The sequence below is a fragment of the Macaca nemestrina genome, chromosome 18 (assembly GCF_043159975.1).
Source record: "Macaca nemestrina isolate mMacNem1 chromosome 18, mMacNem.hap1, whole genome shotgun sequence".
In the NCBI taxonomy this organism is placed as follows: Eukaryota; Metazoa; Chordata; class Mammalia; order Primates; family Cercopithecidae; genus Macaca; species Macaca nemestrina.
The window spans coordinates 69050535-69076510 of record NC_092142.1 but is presented as its reverse complement, the minus strand read 5'-3'; the positions used below and the strand labels follow the sequence as shown (position 1 = coordinate 69076510).

The 25976-nt window shown below is 52.7% G+C and overlaps 1 protein-coding gene across 3 annotated transcripts in view; it reads right to left on the bottom strand.

Annotated features, from left to right (window-relative positions):
- Positions 1-6997: 6997 nt before the first annotated feature.
- LOC105491347 (WW domain containing E3 ubiquitin protein ligase 2) overlaps positions 6998-25976 on the bottom strand; it is a 181207-nt gene continuing 162228 nt past the window's right edge. For 2 of the 3 annotated variants that reach the window (XM_071084849.1, XM_071084850.1), the window contains exons 11-24: positions 23528-23582; positions 19448-19529; positions 18726-18854; positions 17752-17827; positions 17399-17470; positions 17091-17179; positions 14862-15021; positions 12702-12835; positions 12236-12376; positions 11448-11568; positions 11025-11129; positions 9602-9698; positions 9312-9384; positions 6998-8884 (exon numbers count right to left, since the gene is read on the bottom strand). In XM_071084849.1, the coding sequence (XP_070940950.1) occupies positions 8785-8884; positions 9312-9384; positions 9602-9698; positions 11025-11129; positions 11448-11568; positions 12236-12376; positions 12702-12835; positions 14862-15021; positions 17091-17179; positions 17399-17470; positions 17752-17827; positions 18726-18854; positions 19448-19529; positions 23528-23582 (1434 nt within the window). In that variant the 3' untranslated portion in view covers positions 6998-8784. Of the gene's footprint in view, positions 8885-9311; positions 9385-9601; positions 9699-11024; positions 11130-11447; positions 11569-12235; positions 12377-12701; positions 12836-14861; positions 15022-17090; positions 17180-17398; positions 17471-17751; positions 17828-18725; positions 18855-19447; positions 19530-22871; positions 23132-23527; positions 23583-25976 lie in introns of those variants that run through there. The other variant, XM_071084851.1, reaches the window with a different exon arrangement.

The following is a 25976-nucleotide window of genomic DNA, read 5'->3' as shown; positions in this document are numbered from 1 at the left end:
CCAAAGTGCTGGGATTACAGGCGTGAGCCACCATGCCTGGCCACCCTCTTGTTTATAAACAGGACTACCTATTGCCACCATTGGCTTTGGAGATAAGAAAGCAAAGCAAAACCATCCCACCTACTCCCCTTCCCCGCCCCACTTCATCCACCTACCTCCATCCCATGCCCTTCACCTTCCACCCTCTCCCAGCATAAGGAAACCAGTCAGTGCTCTTGGGGAAGTGGGCACAATGAGGTCCATCTTGGCTGATGATCTGGGTGCGGTGTTTCACACCTGTAATCCCAGCACTTTGGGAGGCCGAGATGGGCGGGTCACCTGAGGTCCAGAGTTCAAGACCAGCCTGGACACAATGGTGAAACCCCATCTCTACTAAAAATACAAAAATTAGCTGGGCATACTGGCGGGCGTCTGTAGTCCCTGCTACTCAGGAGGCCGAGGCAGGAGAATCGCTTGAACCTGGGAGGTGGAGATTGCAGTGAGCTGAGATCATGCCACTGCACTCCAGCGTGGGCGACAGAGTGAGACCCTGTCTCAAAAAAACAAAAACAAAAACATCTTAGCTAATGAGCAAGAACTGCATTCTGAAATGTGTTTCTGTTTTCTTCCTCCCAAGACCCCATCAGAATGGCAGTGAAGGAACATTAAAATTTTTCCATTTTGCTCTACTCAGTTCGCCCAATCTGAGGGGTAGCATCTGAGAGGTGGACCAGAGAGTTCAACACATTTCTAGGAGGTGTCAGGCAGGAGGAGTGGCCAGGCAGAGGGAGCCCTCGCCAAGAATTCAGGCAGAAAGAGCTTAGCCAAGGAGGGCTCTGGTGAACCCTGCAGAACCTGGAAAGGCTCAGGACTGAGAAAGGCAGAGGCAGCAGCAGCAAAGTTAGTTGAAAGTCAGTATAATAAAAGCAGACAAGCCCCTTCAGGGCCTCGATGCACAGGCTGCCATCTGCAAGCTGTCCCTCTTCTGCCCCCAGGCGCATCTATCAAAGGAGAGGAAGCTAACAGAGAGCAGATCAAGCATCTCTTCTTACTAGAGCCCCAAAAGTGTGTATTTATTTATGTTTGAGACAGAATCTTGCTCTGTCACCCAGGCTGGAGTACAGTGGCATAATCTTGGCTCACTGCAACCTCCGCCTCCTGGGTTCAAGCAATTCTCCTGCCTCAGCCTCCTGAGTAGCTGGGATTATAGGTGCCTGCCACCACACCCGGCTATTTTTTGTATTTTTAGTAGGGACAGGGTTTCACCATATTGGCCAGGCTAGTCTTGAACTCCTGACCTCATGATCTGCCTGCCTCAGCCTCCCAAAGTGCTGGGATTACAGGCTTGAGCCACTGCATCCTGCCCAAAATTATTTTGTACCCTAGAACTTAAAGTATAATAAAAAAAATTTATAAATAAATAAATAAATAAAACAACCAAACAGGCCAGGTGCAGTGGCTCACGCCTGCAATCCCAGTACTTTGGGAGGCTGAGGCAGGAAGATCACTTGAGACCAGGAGTTTGAGAGCAGCCTGGGCAACATAGTGAGACCTTATCTCTACAAAAAATTTAAAAAATAGCCAGGCACAGTGGGGTGTGCCTGTGGTCCCAGCTACTCAGGAGGCTGAGACAGGAAGGTCGCTTGAGCCCAGAAGGTCAAGGCTGCAGTGAGCTGTGCACTCAGTCTGGGCAAATGAGGGAGACCCTGTCTCAAAAAAAAAAAAAAAAAAAAAAAAAAAAAAAGGCAGGGTGTGGTGTCTCGCACCTGTAATCCCAGAACTTTGGGATGCCAACTCAGGAGGATTGCTTGAGCTCAGGAGTTTGAGGCCAGCCTGGGCAACATGGCAAAAAACTGTCTCTACAAAACATTTAAAAATTAGCTGGGTAGTCCCAACCACTCAGTAGGTTGAGATGGGAGGATCACCTGAGCCCGGGATGTCGAGGCTACAGTGAGCCATGATCGTGCCACTGCACTCCAGCCTGGATGCCCTGTCTCAAAAAAAAAAAAAAAAAGAAAGAAAGAAAAAGAAATGAGCCCTGCAGAGCTCGCAAGAGACTGAGAACTTGGGGGCAGCAGGAAGCAGGAGTGAGGTAGAGAGCTGAAAACTGAGGTAGCTACAAGTTCCTCTACAGAAGAGTGGGACACCCAGGTCCTCTCCAAGCCCCACACGGCCTGGCTACCTGCCCACTCCCAGCTGCAGGAGACGAGAGATGGAGTCCAGCTCCAGGACTGAAGACCTGAGTCAAAGCTGCAGGCAGGGAGAAGGAGCAGGGCAGGAAAGCAGGAGAAAAGGTAAGGCTGGGGGCCTGGGCTCTGCAAGCTCAGTTCCTTCCTGCTCCCTGTTCCCAAGAAATCTACATGCAGGTGCACCCTGTCTCAGGCACGTCCTCCTCTCCAGGCAGGAGACCAGAGGAGTCATCTCTAGAGAAACCAGCCACCCTGAAATAGACAGCCCCGAACAGTCAGATCTGGGGCCTCAGTGAAAAGGCCCACTTGCCACCCAGTCCCTTTCCAGCAAAGGCCAGCAGGTGAGAGAACCACTCCTGTGGTGTCTTCCATGGAGGAGGCAAAGATGTTGACTGGGGAGCTGCTCCTTCACCGGCTCTCCTGGGCTCCCGTGCTCTTCCCTGCCTAATGCTTCTGCGGCTACCTGTTCCTGTGCTTCTAGGCACCCACACTTCTAGGGGCTGATCTTCAAATGGCAGTTTGGGACCCTGGCCTGGGTGACCTAGGAAGATCACACAGACCCTGTTCAGAACCCATGAAGTGGGTTTGGCTAGGTGAGTTTCCATCTCCTTAGTCGTTTGTTCTCAAAGCCATAGCCCAGGTACACAGCAGCGGCAGTTTGCCTTTGTCTCTGCTGGTTTGCATGAAACGGGAGGAAACAGCGAGCTGGCCCTGTCCCCTCTATGCTGGAGTTTATTCAGACCCCTTCAGCCCGCAGCAGCTGAACTCTCAGCCCCATTGCCAGGCAATGCAAGCATGCAACAAGCCCACAGCTTCATTCTCGCCCCACGTTTTGTGCTTTTGCTCTGTTTCTGGCCTGTGGAATTCTTTATCTTGTTTTTGAACCAGTTCTTTTGTTTTTTCTCTTCTTGTAGTTTGTTTCTTTATTTGGAGCAGAGATGTGATCAAATCATGAATTCACTGTGCTATTTTGACAGAACCCCATGTTTTGAATTGAAATAATTTTTTTTACACCAAAAGAACAAACGCAGCTAGCAGAGTAGTTAATTCTATGTTTTGGGCAAGACAACTAAAGCTGGGAATAGAGTATCTTGTAAGCCAGTGGTCCCCAACCTTTTTGGCACCAGGGACCGGTTGATTTCATGGAAGACAATTTTTCCACAGACTGGGATGGGGGTATGGTTTTGGGATGAAACTGTTCCACCTCAGATCATCAGACATTAGATTCTTATAAGGGGCGTGCAACCTAGATCCCACACACGCGCAATTCACAATTGGGTTCATGCTCCCATCTGAGAATCTAAGGAGGCTGCTAATCTGACAGGAGGCAGAGCTCAGGTGCTAATGTCAGCAATGGGCAGCAGCTGTAAATACAGATGGAGTTTCACTTACTCAACTGCTGCTCACCTCCTGCTGTGCAGGCCAGTTCCTAACAGACCATGGACCCACAATGGTCTGTGGCTCCCGGGTTGGGAACCCCCGTGGTAGACCATCAAATATACTGAGAAAGATGGCACCAGAGTCCAACTAAAGAGACCAAAATTATAGCAAGCATCAAAAAGAAAACCATGATCACAAAGGACTGGAATACACAATTCTCCAAAGAAGATATACATTTGGCCAATGAGTACATGACAAGATGCCCAACATCACTAGAGAAATGCAAGTCAAAGCTACAATGAGATATCACCTCACACCCATTAGGAGAGCTACTATTAAAAATAAAAACAAGAAAAGAACGAATGTTGGTGACGATGTGGAGAAATTGAAACCCTTGTGCATTGTTGGTGAGAATGTAAAATGGTACCACTACTGTAGAAAACACTACGGAAGTGCCTCAAAAAATTACAAATAGAATGACGATGGGTGTGGGTGGCTCACATCTGTAATCCCAACACTTTGAGAGGCTGAGGCAGGAGGATCACTTGAAGCCATGAGTTTGAGACCAGCCTAGGCAACATAGGAAGATCCCATTTCTACAAAAAATAAAAAATCAGTCAAGCATGGTGGCATCACACCTGTGGTCCCAGCTACTCAGGAGGCTGAGGCAGGAGAATCACTTGAAGCCAGGAGTGCAAGGCTGCAGTGAACTATGATCATGCCACTGCACTCCAGCCTGAGTGACAGCATGAAACTCTGTTTCTAAAAAATAAACATAAAAAACAGAATTACTGGCCAGGCCTGGTGGCTCATGCCTGTAATCCCAGCACTTTGGGAAGCCAAGGTGGGCAGATCATGAGGTCAAGATATCGAGACCATCCTGGCCAACATGGTGAAACCCCATCTCTACTAAAAATACAAAATTTAGCTGGGTGTGGTGGTGTGTGCCTGTAGTCCCAGCTACTCGGGAGGCTGAGGCAGGAGAATTGCTTGAACCCAGGAGGCGGAGGTTGCAGTGAGCCAAGATTGTGCCACTGCACTCCAGCCTGGTGCCAGAGTGAGATGCTGTCTAAAAAAAAAAAAAAATAGAATTACCATATGATCCAGAAATTTTTTTCTTTCCTTTTCTTTTTTTTTTTTTTAAGACAGAGTTTCAGTCTTGTTGCTCAGGCTGGAGTGCAGTGGCACGATCTTGGCTCCTCTGCCTTCCAAGTTCAAAGCGATTCTCCTGCCTCAGCCTCCTGGGTAGCTGGGATTATAGGCACCTGCCATCACACCCGGCTAATTTTTGTATGTTTACTAGAGACAGGGTTTCGCCATGTTGGCCAGGCTGGTCTCAAACTCCTGGCCTCATGTATCTGCCCGCCTCGGCCTCCCAAAGTGCTAGGATTACAGGCTTGAGCCAATGCACCCAGCCCAGAAATTTCACTTCTGAGTATATCCCCAAAAGAACTGAAAGCAAGGTCTCAGGGGTATTTGTCCATGTGTGTTCACAGCAGCGCTATCCATAATGGCTAAAACATGGAAGTAACACAAGTGTCCACCAGAGGGATGAACAGAGAAGAAAAAAGATACAATGGAATATTCTTCAGCCTTAAAGAGGAAATTCTGACCCATGGATGAACCTTGAGGACATTATGTTAAGTGAAATAAGCCAATCACGAAAAGAGAAGTGCTATATGATTCCACTCATAAGGAGGTAGTTAATAGGAGTCACAATCAAAGGGACAGAAAGGAGAATGGTGATTACCAGGGGCTGTAGGGAAGAGGAATGGAGGGTCAGAGTTTCCATTTTGCAAGATGAAGAGAGTTCTGGAGATGGATGGTGGTGATGGATACACAACATTATGAATGTATTTAATGCCACTGAATTGTGCACTTAAAAATGATTAAGATAGTAAGTTGTGTATTATGTGTATTTTACCACAATAAAAAACAAAACGAAACAAAAACAGTCAGGTGTGGTGGCTCATGCCTGTAATCCCAGCACTTTGGGAAGCTGAGGCAGGAGGATCACCTGAGGTCAGTAGTTTGAGACCAGCCTGGCCAACATGGCGAAACCCTATGTCTACTAAAAATCCCCAAAGTGCTGGGATTACAGCTGTGAGCCACCACACCTGGCCCCGTTGGGATTTTTAAAGTATATCTGGAAAGATCTGAGAGAAGCCAGCAGTGATGGTTGCCTCCGGGAAGGGATCAGGGTGGCCGAGGGACAGAAGAGTAAGGAGGCCTTACACAGCAGCTCCTTTGCATCTTTCAACTGAACCTTCACCAAATTTTAAAATAAAAATAAAGATGCATGATCAACAATCAAACTTCTAAGACCGCCCCCTAGCAGAAGAGCAGCAGCGGCAGCACGCAGACCTGCCCGAGGGCGTTTCCCAGAGCTCCACAGCCACCAGCAAACTGTGGGACACAGGTGCCACCCCCTTTAGGAAGGAGATGAGCGTATTACAGAACTGCAGGAATACGGAATGTCACACAGTGGCTAAAGAATTAAGTAGTATCTACCTCGACGAACATGGAAAGGAGTCCATGACATCTCATTTAATGAAAACAGTGAGTTGCACAGTATGTACAATATTCCATTTTTGGCATATTTAAAAATCCTCTGTGTAAACGATGTGCCCACCCACACAGAAGCGTCTGGAAATGCCACCGCCAACTGTGAGTGGTAGGTCCCTCTGGGGACAAGGGTTGGGGGAACGATTTCCACTGGGGCATGTCTTATTTGAATTTATCATGAGACATCTGGACCTTTTCCAATAATTTTGTCAGAGTACAGCCTTGGCCTGTTGCCTGAAAATAAGGTTTTGGAGCCGGGCACAGTGAGTCCAGCCGACGAACCCAGGAGGGAGCCCGCTCTGAACACCTCTGCCCCGCTGAGCATTGGAGGCACGGTCGGGGCCCTGCTTGATCCATGACAAAGTCACTTCCTTGTCAAATGCTTCAGGACCCATCAGCATGGTGATCTGTCAAAACCAAAAAAAGTGGGTGGCAAGCCCTTACGTGACCCTGAGGTCAAGATCACAGAGTCCCTCGACCATCGACCATCGTGGAACTTGTGAAACCTGAGTATTTCCTGAATGAATGACTGCCTAGAACACTCTCCCTGCAAGCCAGTTTCGGAAGCCCCAACCTGCAGCTGTTATTGTTCTGCACCCCACAGCAACTGCTTGGAGACCCCCCGGGTCCGGCAGGGGGACGCAGAGGTCCCGAAAGGGTGCAGTGAGGTGGCCGATCAGGGGCTGAAGCTGGTGATCCTTGGGCCAGGACTCAGCTGCCCAGCCCAGAAGTTGGGGGCTGCCTCGGTCCATGACACACAGGCTTCTCAAAACCAGCGAGGTCAGGGAATTTCCACCCCTATCCAGGCCTGGAGGGTCTGTGAGGACCAGAGTCCTCTTGACTAGAGGACCACAGGTTTGTAAACATCCACACCAACACCACCCACAGCTGCTGATTGTTTATTGCACAAGAAACTGGCAATATCGAGGCAGGGGGCGGGTATTACAAAATAGTCTGGTGACCAGCCCATGGCTAGCAAAGGGCATTCCGTACAGACACTTCAGTTATATACACGTACGCACACACACGCACGAACACACATGAACACCCGTGAGCCTGATGCTTCCAAACCTCACCAGCAGCTTACACCCTGACCCACCCTGGAGCGGCTTCCGTGGTGACGTGCCGCAGGGAAGTACGGCAAATGACTGAAAGGGACAGAAGAGGTTGCGCTGTGGCAAGCTGAGCCACTCAAATCAGCACACATGACACAGGCAGACGCAGGCTGCACCTCCCCGGCCAGGGAAAGGTCGAGAATCTGGGAGCATGGAGACTGTGCTTGGAAGGTACCCGGGACCAGGCCAAGGGGCTGCCTGGGGTCCTAGAATCCTGGGGGCCCGGGCAGGGAGTCTGCCATGATTACTGCCCCAGCATCCTGGGGGGGGGCATGGTCATCTTGAAGATTTCAATGTGACCTGTGAAGATTCCAATTATGGCAGAGTCCCCGGGTTGGAGGCTGGTGGGAACTGCAGAAATCAGACCGGGCTATGCAGCAGGTCAGGGCCTTTCTGCTGGTTTCCACGTCCTGTGTGCAGATGAAGCACCTACGCAGAATGGACACTTTCCGCTGGCCGGGCCGCACTCCATTCTGAACAGGGGACCAGCAGGCCCACCTGGAACTCCAAGGGCTGACAGGAGAGCTCCACAGCCGGATCCCTGTGTCCCGCCACTGGGGACTGCCTGGGGGACCCTATCTAGCAAAGGGATTTCTTCTCTATTGAAGGCGGCAAGGCTAGGAGTGGCGCTCGGGACCTCAACCCCTCCCACTCTGCCAGGCTCGGGGACGAGGTCCCTGCCAGGCTGCGCCGCTGGGTCAGGCCCGCCTGAGCTCACGGAACCACCAGGCAGGTTCCTGAGAGGCGTGGCTGTTTGGGAAACTCGTGGACCCAAAGGCCTGGGTCCCTCAAGGTCTCAGAACGCCTGGGGTGCCAACTCCTGGACAGAAAGTGACAGCAGCATAACAAAAAAAACTGCAACCCTACAACACAACCGCTTCAAGTTTATAAATGGAAAAAGAAAGTCTGAGGGAGTCTGCTGTTTCTGTCCCATGGATACCCAGGCAGCTTAGACAAACCTTCATTTGCTGAGAATGAATTAACTGACCAGCATGCGTCCTGCGACTCAGCCTCCATTGCTGCTGCCTGCTAGGGAGGCAGGCGGAGATGGCCTCGCCCCAGGGCCGTCGCCCTCAGACCTTCACTTCGTCTCGATCATCAGGCAGAACCTCCTTTGCTGGCAAAGACCCTTGGCTCTCAGTCCAGAACAGCCCAGCCCACCCCAGGAGCCGGTCTCCTGGCCAAACTAGTCCGGGAGGTCTCCGGCCTCTGCGGCAGCCCCTGGGGATGCAACACCTTCCCTTGCACACACACACACCCAGGGTGGGGTCTAGGGGATGGGGGAGAGTTTTGCAGAGAGGGTCACCCCTCTGGAACTTTGCGAAGGTGGGGCCAAAGGCAACTAGGGGGCTTTATTCCAGACTGCCATCCATGGGTGGGGGGAACTGCAGGGCCTCCTGGGATCAGGCTCTTCTGCCAGAAGCGAGATGATGGTGTCGTCCCACACAGGGCCACATCCACGGGGGCCTCCCAAGGGCTGCAGGGCCAGTGGCCTCCCAGGCAGGGAGGACTCAGGACTATGTGTGCACTGGGGGGTGTGGGGGGGGCGGCCTCAGTTACTCCTGTCCAAAGCCCTCGGTCTCCTCAATGGCATACAGCAGCTTCTCTCTCAGCTGTTCGTAGCTCTTGTAGGGAGGAAGATCCAGACGGTTGAAGCTATCGAGAGCGGGGAAAGCACGACAGTCAGCCCCAGGAGGCCAGGGCCCTGACAGCCCCGCCCTGCCTGCCTGCAGCAGGGCCACAGGGCTTGCGCCACACTGGCTAGGGCTCAGGGGCTGCCAGTCAGACCTTTACACTGCAGGTGCCTGGACCATGGGGTGTTAAGGGAGGGGCCAGGACAGCTGGAAATTGGTTGGGGGGACACTTAGGGCAGTAGCTCTTGGACTACTGGAACAGAAGCGCTTCATATGTAAAACCCGGCAGATAAGATGCCCATCACAGCCCCATCTCTCCAACCCAACACCCCAGGGCCACGCAAAAGCTGTCAGACTCGAGGCTAAGAAGCTGCTACACCCACTGGGCTGTCCCAGGAGCTCATCGGGTCTGAGGCCCCCCGACGTCCCACTAAAACTAGAAGGCTCACCAGGTGTGGCTTCTGGGCAGCCAGGTTTCCTTGCCAACTTTGTCAATGCAAAACTTCTGTGGTCCATTGCTACCTGTGATCCAAGGTAAAACACACCCATGTCAACAGAGACGTGCCTTCCCAAAGCAGGACCCTCCGGCTCCACCCACAGATGGGCTCAGCCCCAGGACACAGAGGCCTCAGCTCTTCTCCATCCCACTGACGTGCTTCCAGGAAAAGACTAGGTTCCCCCCTCCCTCTGAGCTGTCCTCACTGCCAGCCAGGACACCAGAGGGCGAGAGAAAATGTACCGATGAGTTCAGCAAATCCGCCGATGGGCAGGCGGCAGGTCCCGGTGACAAACTGCAGCAGCCGGATCCTCTTCTCATTGTCCATCTCCTTCACCACCTGGAAGTCCGCAAGTCAAGGCACAGTCAGGCGACCCACGGGCCCAGTACTTAGCCCGAACGTGGAGCTCTCCAGCTCAGTGGGGCCCCTCTTTGGGGCTGAGGACACAGAGCCAGGTTGGCCAGGGGATGACAGCCCCCAACCTGAGAAAGCCCGGAAGTGCTCCTGCTAAGAGGCTGTGTCTGCAGAAGATTCCCACCCGTCCATGGGACAGCTCTGGGTCTCAGGGACACCGAGTATTCTCTTCCCATCCAAGTTCTGCTTTCAGAAATGACTAAATATGGGAGTGACTGCTTAATGGCTATAAGGTTTTTGGGGAGATGAAATGTCCCATAATTCGATAGTGGTGACAGGTGCACAACACTGTGAATGTACTGGAAGCCCCTACTCTCTCGCCCGGGCTGGAGTGCAGCGGCACGATCTCGGCTCACTGAGTACAGCGGCACGATCTCGGCTCACTGCAGTCTCCACCACCCAGGTTCAAGCGATTCTCATGCATCAGCCTCCTGAGTAGCTGGGATTACAGGTGTACGCCACCACAGCTGGCTAATTTTTTGTATTTTTAGTAGAAAGAGGGTTTCACTATGTTGGCCAGGCTGGTCTTGAACTCCTGACCTCAAGTGATCCACCCACCTTGGCCTGGGTGGGAAACCAGGGAACCCAAAGTGGAAAGCCACTGAATTGTGTATCTTAAAAAACTTAAATGGGTTGGGCACAGTGGCTGATGCCTATAATCCCAGCACTTTGGGAGTGTGAGATGGACGGACTGCTTGAGCCCAGGAGTTCAGGACCAGGCTGGGCAACATAGCAAGACCCTGTCTCTATTGAAAAAAAAAAACAAAAAAACCATTTAATAGTTAATTGTAGGTTATAGAAATTTCACCTCCACAAAAAATTGGTATACATACATATGCATACAGACATATACTAAGAATATCTGTAATCATTTTTTTTTATGCTATACTTCATAACGACCACAATGACAGCTCTTTCTGTTTTCTGGAGCCAAGCCCCTGACTTCCTGTCCCATCTGGCTGGCAGGGGACCTCTCAACCAGGGGCAGCTGCTGTCTGCCTGCAGGTCTGTCCCTGCACACCAGCTGGCCCAAGGCTGACCACTGACGGCCTCCTGTCACGTGCACTGGCCACCACTCAGCTGGAACTGTCCCTGTTCATCCCAAGGCTGGTCTACCGTCTCCTTTTGCAAGTTGTGGGAGGTGAGGACAGGGTCAAAGCTGAAGGTCCTTGCGTGTGAGGTCTCCTCAAGACCCGTTTCCTTTGGCTGATGGCCCAGATGTCCCTGCCAAGGCCTGGGCCCAGGACCCACCTGCCAGAACCACTGGATCTGCTTGCTGTTCTTGGTGTAGTGCCGGTAGATGGTGCTCTTCTGCCAGTCGCTCATGTCTATCTCCTGCATGCCGCACAGCATCAGCTGGGGAGAGGCAGCAGTCAGCACCCCTGGCAGGCCCCTCCCCACGCATCGTCCACTCGCTAGCACATGACATTGCCCCAGACGTGTTCAACTAGCCATTTCTGGTGTCAGCGTTAATAATATGGGTAATGTAAGTCCCTGTTTTCTTGAAACAAGTATCTGGGGAAAGGTGGGTCCTGAGACCCCAAATTAAACCCATCTGCCCTGCCGCAGTGGGCGTTTCACTGCTGAGTGTCTGTGGGTGCACAGTGAGCGCATCACAGAGCAGGATCACCCCAGAGGCAGGGGCTCAGGGTCCCAGCAACCTCAGACACTCACCTCCAGCTCTTTTTCATCAAAGTAGCGCAGCCACTCCAGCGGGGCCACCTCGTTGAAGCCATCCAGGAAGGCTTTGGTCTGCTCTTCCACGCCTCGGGTGAAACGCCAGTCGGTCAGCAGCCTGAGACCAAAGACCAGCCATGGGTGGAGGATGAGACCCATTGCTCAGAGGCAGCTCCTGGCCAGGCCGCGTGGCCGTTACCACGCAGGACCACCAGATCAGAAGAGCCCACTTCGCACACCCAGACCCAGCCTGCTGGAGGCCCTAGAGTGCGGCCCTAAAAACCTCACAGTGACCTGCAGACACAGGAGTCTTTGAAGTCATCCTCACCACCGCCACCTCTTGCTCCTGCCCACAACGCCAACTGAACCTCAGACGTATGAAAGCGTGGAGATAAAAAGACTAAACCAAGAGGCCTGAGGAACAGGCATGGAGAACGGGCACACGTGAGACGGTGGGTCTAGGCACGCAGGCCACAGAGATCCTCTCGGCCTGGAGAAAGATGCAGACGTCTAAGCTTGACGCGACTTCAAAGAAATTCCACCCTGGAGGCTTGAAGTCTCCCACGTGGGGAAAAAGTGCAGCCGGGAGTCAGTAACTAAGGACCTCGGCTCTGGTCCCCCAGCTCGCGCCATCACATGATGGCCCATCAGCAGCCACCTTCGAGGCAGATGGAGATGGCATCCACAGTGACCGATGGGCCACAAGGTGGGGGCCCATCTTGCTCTGCAACCAACTAGATCTCCGCACCGCCCCTGGAGCGGAGGCCCCGGCGCCTGAGACTCACATGATGTACTCTTCCTTGTTCTCCTCCGTGACCCGGATGCTCTCGCCACCCTCCTTCAGTTCGTGGGTGGTCACCTTGCCCAGGATCTCCATGTCCTGGATGAAGTACAGCTCCAGGCCACATTCTTCCAGGTTGTTCTCTCTGGGGGCACAGCAGACCAAGTCGGGAGATGTCTATCGTGGCAGGGTCTTTCCTGGATCCTGCTCTGCTGCCCATGGGACACCAAGGGTTCACGGGTGGCCTAGAATCCTGAACAGTGACATGGGACAGCTTCCTGACTCAAGGAGAGGATTCGAGAACTGTCCACGGGGGACCCAGAGGACATTCCTCTCCACTAGCTCTTTTAAAGGCTGGACAAGAGCTCAGGGGCCACACTGGCAGACAAAATAAAAGCCGTCGGTACCTGCTCCCTGCCCAGAGACGTCCCTCCTATCAGTGCGGTGGGGTGAGGGGGGAGGGAGCTCACTTGATCCAGACAATGGAGTTGTAGAACTCAGGGTCGACGGACTCCAGGTCTTTCAGGGTTGGTCTCTTGTTGAGCATCCGCTTATAGAAAGGGAGGGTGAAGCCCGTGTCGATGAACTTTCCGTGGTACAGCGCCTGGGAAGGAAGAGGCACAGCACAGAGCTTGGGCCTTCCCCAGGCACTGCCAAGACTGGCTCTCGGATACTCGGTATCAAACTCTGCTACCGCCACCTGCCTTCCCTGACAGAACCGCAGCAGCGGCTGCCTCGGACGCAGCGGGAGGGCCTCGGGAGCAAACAACGCCTTTGTCCTGACTTGCACCTACAGAGGGACTCCCACCCTGCCCTGCAGACCGCAGGGACTGGGCAGAGACAGCTGGCGCGGGAACCCACGTCCAGGCCCGCATCTGCCCCTCACACTGGCCGGCTGGCTCCCAGCCTAGCAAAGGTCTGTCCCACGCTCACAGAAAAGGCTTGCTCAGAGCAGCTCCAGGTGGCAGCCCTGACTCACTGGCGCTCAGGGTGGGTGGCAAAGGCAGCCAAAAATAATGCAGACACCGCTGACAGCGAGAGCTGGCGGCCAATGGTGAGTAATAGTCTAGGGTTTTACCGGTCTGTCCTGTTGGCTGCTGGGCCAGGCGGGTCTCTAGACCTGGGAAGAATGTGCCCACTTCCAGAGCCCAGCACCTTGGCCAAGAGCTCCCCGACGATGGGAAGGGCCATATTTAGTCACAGGCTCCTGGGACACTTGGGTCCTCCTAAGAGGGGAGCTCAGGAAGGCAGGGGAAGAAGCGAAGGAAAGTGAGAACTGAAACTTCTCAAGCTATGAATGTGGCTCCCGTGCTGGTCCCCGCTTCTCAATCGGGTTCTCCACACTCCCAAGACCCTCAACAGGGGGCACGTGGCAGGACCTCCCTTTCCCTGTTCACACCGTGTCCTTCTTTCCAGTTAAATACAGATGCTGGGAAAGCTCCTCCCCAGAACTGGCCCACTTTCTGACATACGTCCCTACACCCTGCACCAGCCAGTTTACGGTTCACCAGGAGGCAGCGTGGCGTGAACAGCAGCCCCCGTGGACTGGCGCGCCCTCTCTGGGCCCCACCCTTCGCCCCCGTAGAGCTCGTAACCTAAAAATGCAAAAAGCTGGAGAGAGTTCTGGAGAAGCCAGAGCTTTCTCAGCAGCTGTCCTGTAGGTAGTGAAGAGTTTCCACGCTGCTTGTATAGGACTTGTCGAGAGGAAGCCCAGGGTCTCTGGGCCACAGACTTTAGGGTTTTGTTCTAAGCTAGTGTTGACTCCAAATGTCCTTCCAGAAGGCTAGTGTCTCAGTGGGATGTTCCCAAATGCCGTGACAGTGTCACCTCCCAGAGACAGGCAGCAGGTGGGCAGCTGTGTTTTCACCTGGCCCTGTCATCCCAAGGCCCTCAACAGAGCGCATATTTTTATTTTTATTTATTTTATTTTATTTTATTTTTTTTTCTGGAGACGGAGTCTCGCTCTGTCGCCCAGGCTGGAGTGCAGTGGCCGGATCTCGGCTCACTGCAAGCTCCGTCTCCCGGGTTCACGCCATTCTCCTGCCTCAGCCTTCCCGAGTAGCTGGGACTACAGGCGCCCGCCACCTCGCCCGGCTAGTTTTTTGTATTTTTTAGTAGAGACGGGGTTTCACTGTGTTAGCCAGGATGGTCTTGATCTCCTGACCTCGTGATCCGCCCGTCTCGGCCTCCCAAAGTGCAGGGATTACAGGCTTGAGCCACCGCGCCCGGCCAGAGCGCATATTTAATGTTCAGTAAAGTCTGTGGCCCAGAGACCCTGGGCTTCCTCTCGACAAGTCCTATACAAGCAGCGTGGAAACTCTTCACTACCTGCGGGACAGCCACTGAGAAAGCTCTGGTTTCTCCAGAACTCTCTCTAGCTTTTTACATTTTTAGGTTACGAGCTCTATGGGGGCGAAGGGTGGGGCCCAGAGAGGGCGCGCCAGTCCACGGGGGCTGCTGTTCACGCCACGCTGCCTCCTGGTGAACAGGCCCAGGGCCTCCTCCAATGCTGCCCCTTCCTGGAGGTCTCAGAGAAAGAGCAGATTCCCCTGGTGCCCCTGGCACACTTCACCAGGAGAGGGAAGAGGAGGGAGAGGAGGGAACCAGGCAGACCCCTGGGGCCCCCTTACCATGGCAATGAATCTGCCTATAAAGCGGAAGTAGGTGAGGTGGTCTGGGTTGATGGAGGAGGCAGGGTTGATCTGCAGGCAGTAATTGTTCTTTCCCGCGTATTCAAATAAACAATACATAGGGTTGAGCACCTCGTGAGACAGGAGGAAAAACCACTCTCTGTGAGGGAAGAGAAAGAAAAGACAAGAATAATGGGTTCCTTGGTGCACATCTGCACAGGAGCTGTGACTCTCCACCGTTGTGTTTCAGGTAGTCTGGGGACACGTGTCCCAGGGAGTCAAGCCCCGTGACAAGCACCCGCGCTAACCTATATGAACAGCTGGTCAGTGAACAGGGTGGGCTCTGTTCTACACAGAATAGCAACTGCATTTGAGGATGATGTTTGGGGAAACGTGTCCCCGTTGGCTCCCAGATGATGTGTTCCGAGACTTTACATCACAATATCCAGAGCTTCTAATGGTAAAGGGGGTCCTTGTCACCATGCTCAGTTGCATAGGCTGTGCACTACACAAGGGCACGATGCGTGTTTATGACAATAATTTTTCTGCAAAGGTTCTGTTTGAATAGCAACTACCCTGTTTCCGCTCTACCTGGGTGGGCAACATAACGTAAATACAGAGCACCACATTCCCAACCCCGATCCATGAAAACGTAATCCATGCTGCCTTCAGATTAGAAACCTCACACCCACCAGCTATGCCACACTCTTGCACTTTGCCCTCCCTTCACCCCAGACCCCAACACCATCCCCATTCCCACACTTCCAAGCATTCATCTGAATCAACACCCGTGCCCTGGGTGCGAGCCTCAGGCATGAATTCAGAGTCCTTTTGGGCTTGAGCTAAACCAGCAAGGGGACGTCCCAAGGGGGCCAGTCCCCGGCTGCTGGGCTGTTTGTGGCTGGGCAGACGAGGAGTCCTTCGACGCAGAGGGTGCCCCGGTATCCTGTCCGTGGTTCTACCCTGTGGTAGAACAGCATGACGTAACCTACCATAGGGTAAAACCACTGGCAGGACACAGAGAGAGACACACACAGGGCGCGGCCACACCAGGGAAGCCCACCAAGCAGAGCCTGGAGAGGAGGTCACCACGGAAAAAAGGAACAGTCCATCCACAGGGCCAGCGCAGAAGGCCACGCCGCCACCAAACAGAGGACCAGAAGCAAGTTAACCCAACACCAAGCGAGAAGACATGCCCACACCGGGAGAGGTCTCGAGCAGAGAGGTCGCCGCAGGCCAAGGCGCTCCCTCTCTCTGCCGGGGCCCTTCTGCCCTGCCGTCCGAGGCAGCATTTCCCAGAGGGCCTGTTAACTTTTATGGGTGGACCAGGGTGAAGGCAAGACAATGCTTTGGACTCTTTTTAGGGTGACATAAGCCGTTACAGTGTTACTGACCCCAGACACGTGACATGCAGCTGAGCCCTGCTCAAGGCCCTGTGGATCGTGACATAGCTTATCCACATGGGGACACCTGACTTCACCTGCCCTGGCTGCCTTAAGGGGAGGGGACCCCAGGGTCAACTCTAATGGATGACCACACGGCCCTGATATTCAACTGCCCAAATGCTGCTGGCCTGGTTGTTAAAATACAGAAACATGACACACTGGTAGATAACAGAGCCACTGTACTGAGCTTTCACCCCTCCCGGGAGTCCTCCATCGCCTCATGACCCAGTTACTAAAGGCTTAACGCCCAGCCCAGCAGGGCACCCCAGGACCCTGTTCCAGGCTCAATGGACTGGCCACATGGATTCATGTATTTTGGTTTTTTATTTGTTTTGTTTTTGAAATGGAGTTTCGCTCTTGTTGCCCGGGATGGAGTGCAGTGGCACGATCTCGGCTCACCACAACCTCCTGCCTCCCAGGTTGGAGCGAGTCTCCCGCCTCAGCCTCCCCTATGAGCTGAGATTACAGGCATGCGCCACCGCACCTGGCTAATTTTGTATTTTTAGTAGAGATGGGGTTTCTCCATGTTGGTCAGGCTGGTCTCGAACTCCCAAACTCACTTTGGGAGGCCTTGGCCTTGGCCTCCCAAAGTGCTGGGATTACAGGCGTGAGCCACCGCACCTGGCGGATTCACGTATTCTGAATGCCACACTGTGCCCACTCCTGAAGATGCATGAGAACTTTGGGAGGGAATGTGAGCAGGGGGCAGGCAGCTTTCTGGCCATGGACGCTGTAGCCTGGGGAAGCGGGGTACAGGGCAGCCTCCCAGGGCACTCAAGCTCACCTGGCAATGCCCCCATAGTCCAGGCCCTCCTCGCCACGCATGATGATGTAGAGCCGGCGGCGCAGGTCATAGGGTTTCATGTTCATGATCTGGGAAGACAGAGCATCGGGCTGGCCTGCCACTCTCCCTTTCACAGCAGGCAGGGGCGGGAGGGACGGGACTCTAAGGCCTACTCTCCAGCAGACACAGTCACCAAGACCCATGCCGTGGAAAGTCTGCAGTGTGGGTTTAACAGGCCATGCGATAGGAGATGGGGTGCTGGGAGGAGGGCGTCGGCCTGGCCCTGGTTTCAGGCACCATGATCTAACCTGTTGGAAGGAATCTTCAAAAAGCGTCTGCCTGGAAACACTGATCTTCACGTGGCTGGGTAGGGCATTTGACTGAAAAAAAAAAAAGAAAATAACTTCAAATTGAGCCTCAAGTGATCATCTGTTCTCCTGTCTGTATGAACAGGCAGCCCCCAGCCCGATGGGCCAGGAGGGGACAGCACGTCCCCTAGGAATGAAAACTCGCTTCCTAGAGACAGCCAGTTTGGGGTTAGACAAGTGTCTGGCCCCCACCTAAGACACAAACATTCCGATACCTGCTGCTGTGCCGGGAACTCACACCAAAATAACTCAATAACCCCAGCTGCCACGGGAGCCCCAGTACCAGAACTCACATGGCAGAGGAAACGGAACTGGTGATACTTCCACCGAAAACTGCGGTCATAAGCACCAGGGGAGCCTTGCTTCGTCCTGGGAAGAGCAAAGGTGTTCGGCGGTTCATGCCATTTCTCAGAAAATGAACAACTTGTCTTTGTCAACCCTAAGGAAAGCTGGTGCTATGTTAATTTAAAGATGAGTAATGTAAGGCGAGGAAGTGACTGTCATTAAGATCCTTGAAGAATGAAAAAGAGAATCTAGAAATAAAGCCAGACTTCTTGTTTTTAGAGAAATAACACTAGTGTCACTTGGAATAAACAGGATAGTCCCTTCCTCCCCATCCCATCTTATTTATTTGTTTGTTTGTTTGTTTTCTAGAGACGAGGTTTTGCTCTGTCGCCCAGGCTGCAGTGCAGTGGTGTGATCATGGCTCACGGCAGCCTCAAATTCCTGGTCTTAAGTGATCCTCCCACCTCAGCCTTCCAAGTAGCTAGGACTACAGGAGTGTGTTACCACACCGAGCTAATTTTAAATGTATTATTATTTTTTAGAAACAGGATCTCACTCTGTCACCTGAGGTGGAGTGCAGTGGTGCCATCATAGCTCACGGCAGCCTCAAACTCCTGAGCTCAAGGGATCCTCCCACCTCAGCCTCCCACATAGCTGGGACTATAGGCAGGCACCACCGCATCCAGCTAATTTTTAAATTTTTTTTATAGAGATGGAGTCTTGACATCTTTCTCAGCCTGGTTAATCTTTTTTATTCTTGTAGAAACAGGGTCTCACTATGTTGTCCAGGCTGGTCTCAAACTCCCGGACTCAAGCTATCCTCCCATCCCCTTCAATATGACATCAACATTGGCCACTAGAGGGCAGTAAGGGCAGTAGAACGCACTGCAGGGGCCGCCCAAAGTGGGCCTCTCAGAGCCAGAACAAGGACGGCCTGGGTCTCGGCTCCTGGACGCTGCTGCTACCTGTACAAAGTCCTTACCCCGACTCAAACCCTGGGCGAGGATCCTTAAAGGTGGTGGTGCGGGTATTGTGGTCCACAAAGTATCGCACCCCCTCGCTGGTGTATTTCATCTCCCATCCTGGGGGCAGAGCTGGTTCCTGGATCATCCTGGAAACATGGGAAGAAAAGGGTGAAGGGCTGGCCCCACCTTCTGGACCTTGGTGGTTGGAGGCTAGGTCCTCAAAGTGTGGCTTTGTCTCTGCAGAGTCCATGAGGGACCTTGAGGACATGCACCCAAGAAGCATGACCCAAGTCGTGAGGACAGTTCTGCAGCACAGAGAGGTCATTTAATAGCTCATGGCCAAAAACGCAGCCCTGCATGGATGGCACTGGACTGAATGGCCACCAGCAATCCTGAGACACTCCATGCCCCGGCACGGCTTCACTTGGGGTGTCGGGAAACCAGGATCCCTCAACCTTTTTGCAATTATCAGCAGCCTGCACAATCAGTATGGAGACCAGCAACACCCGCCAGCCAGGCCACCCTCCATCCACCAGGAAGGTCTGTTTAAGAAACCACTTTTAAGTTGTCATCAGGCCAACAGTGTATCTGTGCAGTGAGAGTCTCAAGACACTTGTGTGTGGCTACAGGTCCCTGACATCAGCCCTCTGGGACGATGCAGTCCAAAACCACCTGCCTAATGCTGGAGCTGCACACAGACCCAGCCTGGCCCGGCCCCCCTCTCAGCCCAAGTCCTTACCCCTGGGTCCGGGGGTCCTCCCACTGGGTCGTGCGAGTGTTATGGTTCACGTAATACACCCGTCCATTGTCTTGTCTCTTCTCTGCCACATGAGAAGAAAGAAAGAACCATCAGATTCAAACATGGAGAGCCGGTGTCCTTTCCCCGCGGCTCCCACCTCCTGGATGCTGGGTCTGAGTTTCTCTCCCTGTTGTCAGCCTGTTAGAGAAGAACCAGCCAAAGCCGAGCTCACTCACACTTGTCACTGGGAAAGGGACAAAGAGGGTCCTTCCTTCTTGTTGTTGTTGGTGGCGAGGGGGGGTGTGTGACACATTTCCAACTCGAGATGAAGCACTTCTTTGGTTGGTTGGTCAGTTGGAGGGAGGGGGTGGTGTGGCCACCCGGAGGGAGCAGCACAGCTCAAACCAGAGGCATAATTGCTCCCAGCTGTGTGCAGCACGGAAGCCGGGCAGTCCCCAACCCGCCAGGCCCCCCACCCAAGTCCCTCACGGCTGATCCCTGGTCCTGGGACCCTCTGCACTGCATGCAGCTGACCTGGGCGCCTCTGTCCCACAGGGCATGGTCCTTATGGGGTAGCTGCATCTCCCTCGCACCTCTCTGATCAGTGCTCTGCACCCTGCGCCCCTGCACCCTCCAAGTTCTCCCTCTTCTCCCACTTACAGGCTAAGTCTTGTTCTAAAACTCTCATACCCTGGCACATCTCTTTCTTGCTTATGAGCAAATAAATGATATCTGGGGCTGAGGACACTTACACTGCCCAGCCTCTTCCTAGACATGTACCTTTTTTTTTTTATATATATAAAGACAGGGTCTCGCTATGTTGTCCTGGCTGGTCTCGAACTCCTGGCCTCAAGTGATCCTCCCGCCTCAGCCTCCCAAAGTACTGGAATTACAGGCAATAAGCCACCGTGCCTGGCCTGCCTATCCTGTTCTTACACCTAAGTATGTGCTTTGAGACAGGGGAGTGTTCATAGAGTGGGGCTGGGGCACAAATATACTTTTCCTCTGCTCTCAACAATCTCTGTTGTCTTGCCCTTTACTGATACACTGATAAGGGCTCTGGGGTCCCCAAGGGAGGAGTCTGGGCTCCAGGGGCAGACCCAACCCGAGCTGGCGATTCTGGACCTTGAGAGGGATGGAAAGGGGTAACCTCTCAGCTCCAGGTAGACAGGGGAAAAAAAAACTAGGGGGTAAAGCTCTTGGCCCAAAAGAGGTCACCTTTCCCAGGAAGTTCCTGAGCCTTCAAATCTGTTTCTCTCCCGAAAACAAATGATGCTAATGGCTCTCCTTTTACAAGACAGAGTAACATTAAAGAAATAAAAAATAATCAGTTCCAGAAGCTACAGGGAACCTGAAAGCTGAAAAAGGAGCAGAACAGGAAAGAGCAACAACCCCCTCCTCACTCCCTACCAAGACTCGAGCTGCAGTGCTCCCAACACCAGCCCAGGCCTCAGTCTCCCTCCCACTCTCTGCCTTACCTGGTATCTATGACTCGTCTGAAATTTTACAAACAGACATTATTTGTCAATCATACGTCGATAAAGCTGGAAAAACAAATAAATACAATAAAATAAAAATAAAGACAGGCTGGGCACAGTGGCTCACACCTGTAATCCCAGCACTTTGGGAGGCTGAGGCAGGAGGATCGCTTGAGCCCAGGAGTTTGAGACCAGCCTGGGCAACATGGCAAGACTTCATCTCTTTTTTATAAATACAAAATAAATAAAAGGAAGACAAAAGGAAAGAAAGAACAGGAGGTGCCCAGAGCTGTCAGGGAGCTACCACCACCTCAGAACACACAGAAGGAAGGCTTCCCAAGAGGTTTCCAGGGGAGGGGGCCGCTCCCAGCCCAGAAGCTACTGCTTTGAACTAGATCCTCATGTCTGCCCTGTTAAGGGCCAAAGCCAAGGCTAACCACAGGGCCAGGGGGATCTGTCCAGCGGGCCTGAGGCCTGTGTCGTCATTTCTGGCACTGCTGCTGCGTGGAGGCCTCCCAAGGCCGGCTGACTGTCTCGCAGCCTTCAGTTTCAGTTAGGGGGCTGGGAAAGACCTTGAAGGAACACCGGCTCGACCTCATTTTAGGAGCAAATGGACTCAGACGTATTCAGCCACAGGCCCAGGGTCAGGGCCACCGAGGGCAGATGTGGATCTCAACCCGAGGTGTCCTGAGTCCCACAGCAGTGTGTGGGGAAGATGCAGGGTCTCTCCTGGGGCAGCAGAGAGGGACACCAGCAGGCTTGGTTAGCAAGCTGCCGCTCAGTGCCATTCTCACTTGGTCTGGCTGTTCTTTCTGTTCATTCTCGGCGAGCCCTGGGGAGGCGGCCCCTGCCACAGCCCTGGGGCAGCCAACACAGATCCCCAAGGATCTGCAATTCAGAAGGAGCCCTGGCCTTTAGCCAGAATGTTCTTCCTCTTAAGTTTGGACTATGACAGTTTGGTGGGCTTTTTTCTGATTGTTCATTAACAGCATCGACTCTGACCACGGCTCCTCCATTTCCATCTCAAAAATTTCCACACTTAGCATTCGAGAGCTGCTTTCAAGTCTCCATCAGCTGTGCTTACCTGGTGACCATCACTCAGCAGAACTGGCATGAAAACACACTTGACTGTGCTACACCACCTGCCTCTACAGAGCCTGAAACACACTAGCAGTCCCCGGCTTCTAGGCCGCTGGTCACCAAACAGCAGTACAGATTCTTGTTTAATCTGACGCATTTTCCCCTGCCTACTGATGAGGCGGGGTCTTCAGAGTTTTACTCTCTCACTTTGGAGCTGCTGCCAATCTCTGAGATACCAATGACCTTTCTTTGATCCAGGGAGCCATGTGGGGCAGCTGTCTGCGTAAGGGATCCCTGAGCTGAAAGTCAACAAATATGTGGAAGCTTCACTAAATGGTATCTCCAACCAGAAGGACCAGAAGGCCCTTCTAGGACCCTGGACTGCAGTGCTCATTCACTAAGTGGTACCCTGCAGGTATAAGAGGGTTGACACAACCTCTTAAATGACTACCCGAGAGCAGATGTGTCTGCACCGAGAAGGTCCAGCTCCAAAGCTGCACGTTTCCAGGCATCAGAAGCCCATCCTATCATTGTCAACTTCCCAGGATGCACCTCTCCATCTTTGTTGTCGAGTGCACCCCCTCCCAGTTTCACACCATCTGTCAACACCACCAAACCAACGTTTACCGTATTCTGCTGGCCTAATCCATAAATGAAACGCAACACATGCTGGTTCCCGCAAAAACTGCCTTCTTCCGCTCCCAGTGACTCTTACAAGATTAAATAAAACTCTGCCCCAGCTCTCTCTATCAAATGCGCTAAGTCTCATCATCTCTAATGACCCTTTTTGCATAGCTACTCCTTCCTAGAATAGCCATGAAGCCTATAATCTCTCCTAAGTCATGGGTGTCCATCCCTTAACTCACTGTTAGCAAATCACGTCAAGGACCTGGGATAGGTAAGAGGCGGCTACCAAGGGCGAGGAGAAATCTACACGGCGTTATTAACTAGCAGCGATGCGTTTCCAGAGTCACCACCTGGCATTCAACTCTCGTATCTGCTTGCCTCTGGCCTCTTTCACAGCTATGTCAGAAATAAAAAGGTGGCTTCTATTAGTCAAAATTAGACCGAAGTCCGCCAACATCTCAGCTGCAAAGCAAGATGTGTTAAGGTGGATCATTCCAAGCATATGGTCACAGACCTGAAACAAATCCATGTGGGAGTTCGGCAGTGTCAAAATATCTTAGTGTAGCATGGGACACTTGAGTAGACACCTTGAAACTCAAGACCAAAGCCCAATAGTCCCCCAGCTGCTCGGGGACATCTTTCTTAGGGTCCCACTCCTTTAGCGATGGTGGGTTTGGTGGATGCTCCAGTGGTTCGGTGGAGCTTGGTTACTTTCCCAGCCGCCCGGCTCCATCACCTGTAACTGCTGTGGCGGGGCATGCCCAGAGAGTGTGCTGGAGAGGGGAGAGATGGAAAACAGACGGACAGGAACAGGGAAGGAGGACACGCGGGAGGAGAGGACAGAGCACCGTGGCTGACAGAAGGCCGAGGGCCGGGAAGAGAACTCAGTACTTACCCCAGCCAGGAGGGAGGGGGCCCAGGGGATCATGGTCAGTCGAAGCACTCGAAGACTAAACACAAGAAACACAGCAGAACACAGAGGTTACAAAAAGCCACTGGTGAAAAAATAAATCAATCGATAAAAAATAAAAATGCCAATGACTCGCTTCCGCATTTGAGCGCTCTGCAGGGAATGCAGTGGGACTTTAGGTAGCATCTGCTCCTCTCAAAAGTCTCTGGTTTTTGTTTTGATTTTTACAGAAAAACCAAAAAAGAACCCTGTGCACGGAGGGCCCAAGTGAGTTTTGGAAATGGTAGAGCGATGGGGAGGAGGCGGCACGCTGGTGAAGGTGTGCCAGGGTGGTGGAGGCAGGGAGCAGCCCCGGTGGGGCAGAAAGGCCCGGGAAGCAGGCTCGGCCCAGTGCCTCCGCTCAGCTCCGGCTCGAGGCGGCCAAGGCGACTGAAATCACCACCACCTCCAACTTTCTCCAAGAACCACACGCAGGAGGGGAAAAAATATCGCAGGCCTTTCCAATGAAATCATTCCCACAAGCCCTGCCCACGCCCAGAGCTTCCTGGCTGGGGCCTGGCCCTCCTCCCTCCACCTCGGCCTCCCCCCCAACCTCCCATCTGGGTGTGCAGTGTCCACCCAGACTGAGGGCACATTCATGCCCCAAGCCCTCACCTCCCCCAGGAATGTTTTCCTTCCCCTTCACAAAGCACCTTTATTCCTCCCCTGCCTGAACCTGAAGTTGCTCAGTGTTCTGTGTTTGTCTGGGGGGGGGGGGGGGTTGGGGCTGGGGGCGGGGCAGCAAGACAGAAGGGGAGACGGGAAAGAAGGGGCCACCGGCTCCAGGACTTCAGGGTCGCTGTTTACATTAGAATCCCCCCCGCACCCCCTTCAGCCAAATTCTGCTTCGAGGTCCCTGGGGATGGACTGCAGTGGACCAGGAGTTCTCATATCCTGCAGGGAAGGGGGGTGCTGTCAAAAAGTTCTGGTCATTAAATAAAACAAGTATTGTTCCCCTCTTTCTTCTTTTCTTTTTTTTCTTTCTGAAGCATTTTTATTTTACTTACTAAAATGTGATCGTTATAAGAGGGGATCAAGTTCTAAATGCAGACTTCAGGCTGCTGGGCTGGCCCCGTCTGGGGGTGCCGGAGCCACACACGGGCAGGAGGATGAATGGGCTCAGTCTCAGCTTGAGAAAACATTGGTGGAACTCAACTGCCAGCAAGCCCCCTTCCACAGCCCTCCCTACACCCCCAGCTGAAAGACAGAGAAACTTTCTTTCCAAGGTGGCAACACAGGCCCCTCTTCCAAGCAAGTTCCAACAAAGATGTTTAAGTCTTGAAACCATAGGCTCCTTGATAGGACGGAGCTCCCTTTCAGGGCAGGGCCTCCCGCCCACACAGAACGCAAGTGCATGGAGGTGGGGGAAGCTCACCTTGATTTAGGGTCCCTTATCATTGATCTCGAGCTTAAAATTCTCCATCGCAAATCATATTGAATCATTACTGAAAAAAAGCTCCCGAATTCACAGAAGTCATGTGGGCGTGTGTCTGTGTGTTGGGGGGTTGGGGGAGATAGGGTACAGTATCTCATAAAATCCAACTCTGTTTTGTAGTTAACACATTAAAAACATTCGGCAACAGAGGCATGGGAACAAATGTGAAAACACAAGTATTCTACATCATGGAGCCAAAGGCACTTGGTAAGTGCTGAGCTACAGCAATGACCTTGCAAAGGGGAAGGACTATAGAAAAGGTTATTTTAAGACATTAAAAGAGGACGCATTTGGTGTAAAAGTGTTTGCTGCTTCAGGTCGTTTTGGAGTGAGTAGATCATCTGTAAAGTGTTCAGGGCTCTCATGGGAAATCGACAACCAGCTGGTACCAACCTGGCTTCCACGGGGGCACGGTCATCTTTTGCTTAATTCTACAAATCAACAGACCAAAAAGGTCTTTATCGACAGCCCCCCTGACTAGCACTGAACTAGGATCAGAAAATACTGATCAGCCCCTTTCTGAATCCTTGCCTTTAAAAAAAAAATCTCGGCCTTTATGCAACATAGGCTCTTTTGTTAAAGTGTTTTTTAAAAAATTTCCTTGGTATCCTGATTATTATTCTATCAGAACGCCCCCCGCACCCCTCCACCACACACACCTATAAGAATCGAGGAGAAGAGGAGGCAGATAGGAAAGGGAGAGACACCAGAGACTGATAAACACAAACAACACATATTAGGTTGGTGCAAAAGTAATTGTGGTTTTGCCATTGAGTCATGGCAGCTGGGTGCCGTGGCTCAGGCCTGTAAACCTGGCACTTTGGGAGTCGGAGGCGGATCGATCATTTGAGGTCAGGAGTTCAAGACCAGCCTGGCCAACATGGGGAAACCCTGTCTCTGCTGAAAATACAAAAATTAGCCAGGCATAGTGGCAGGCACCTATAATCCCAGCTACTCAGG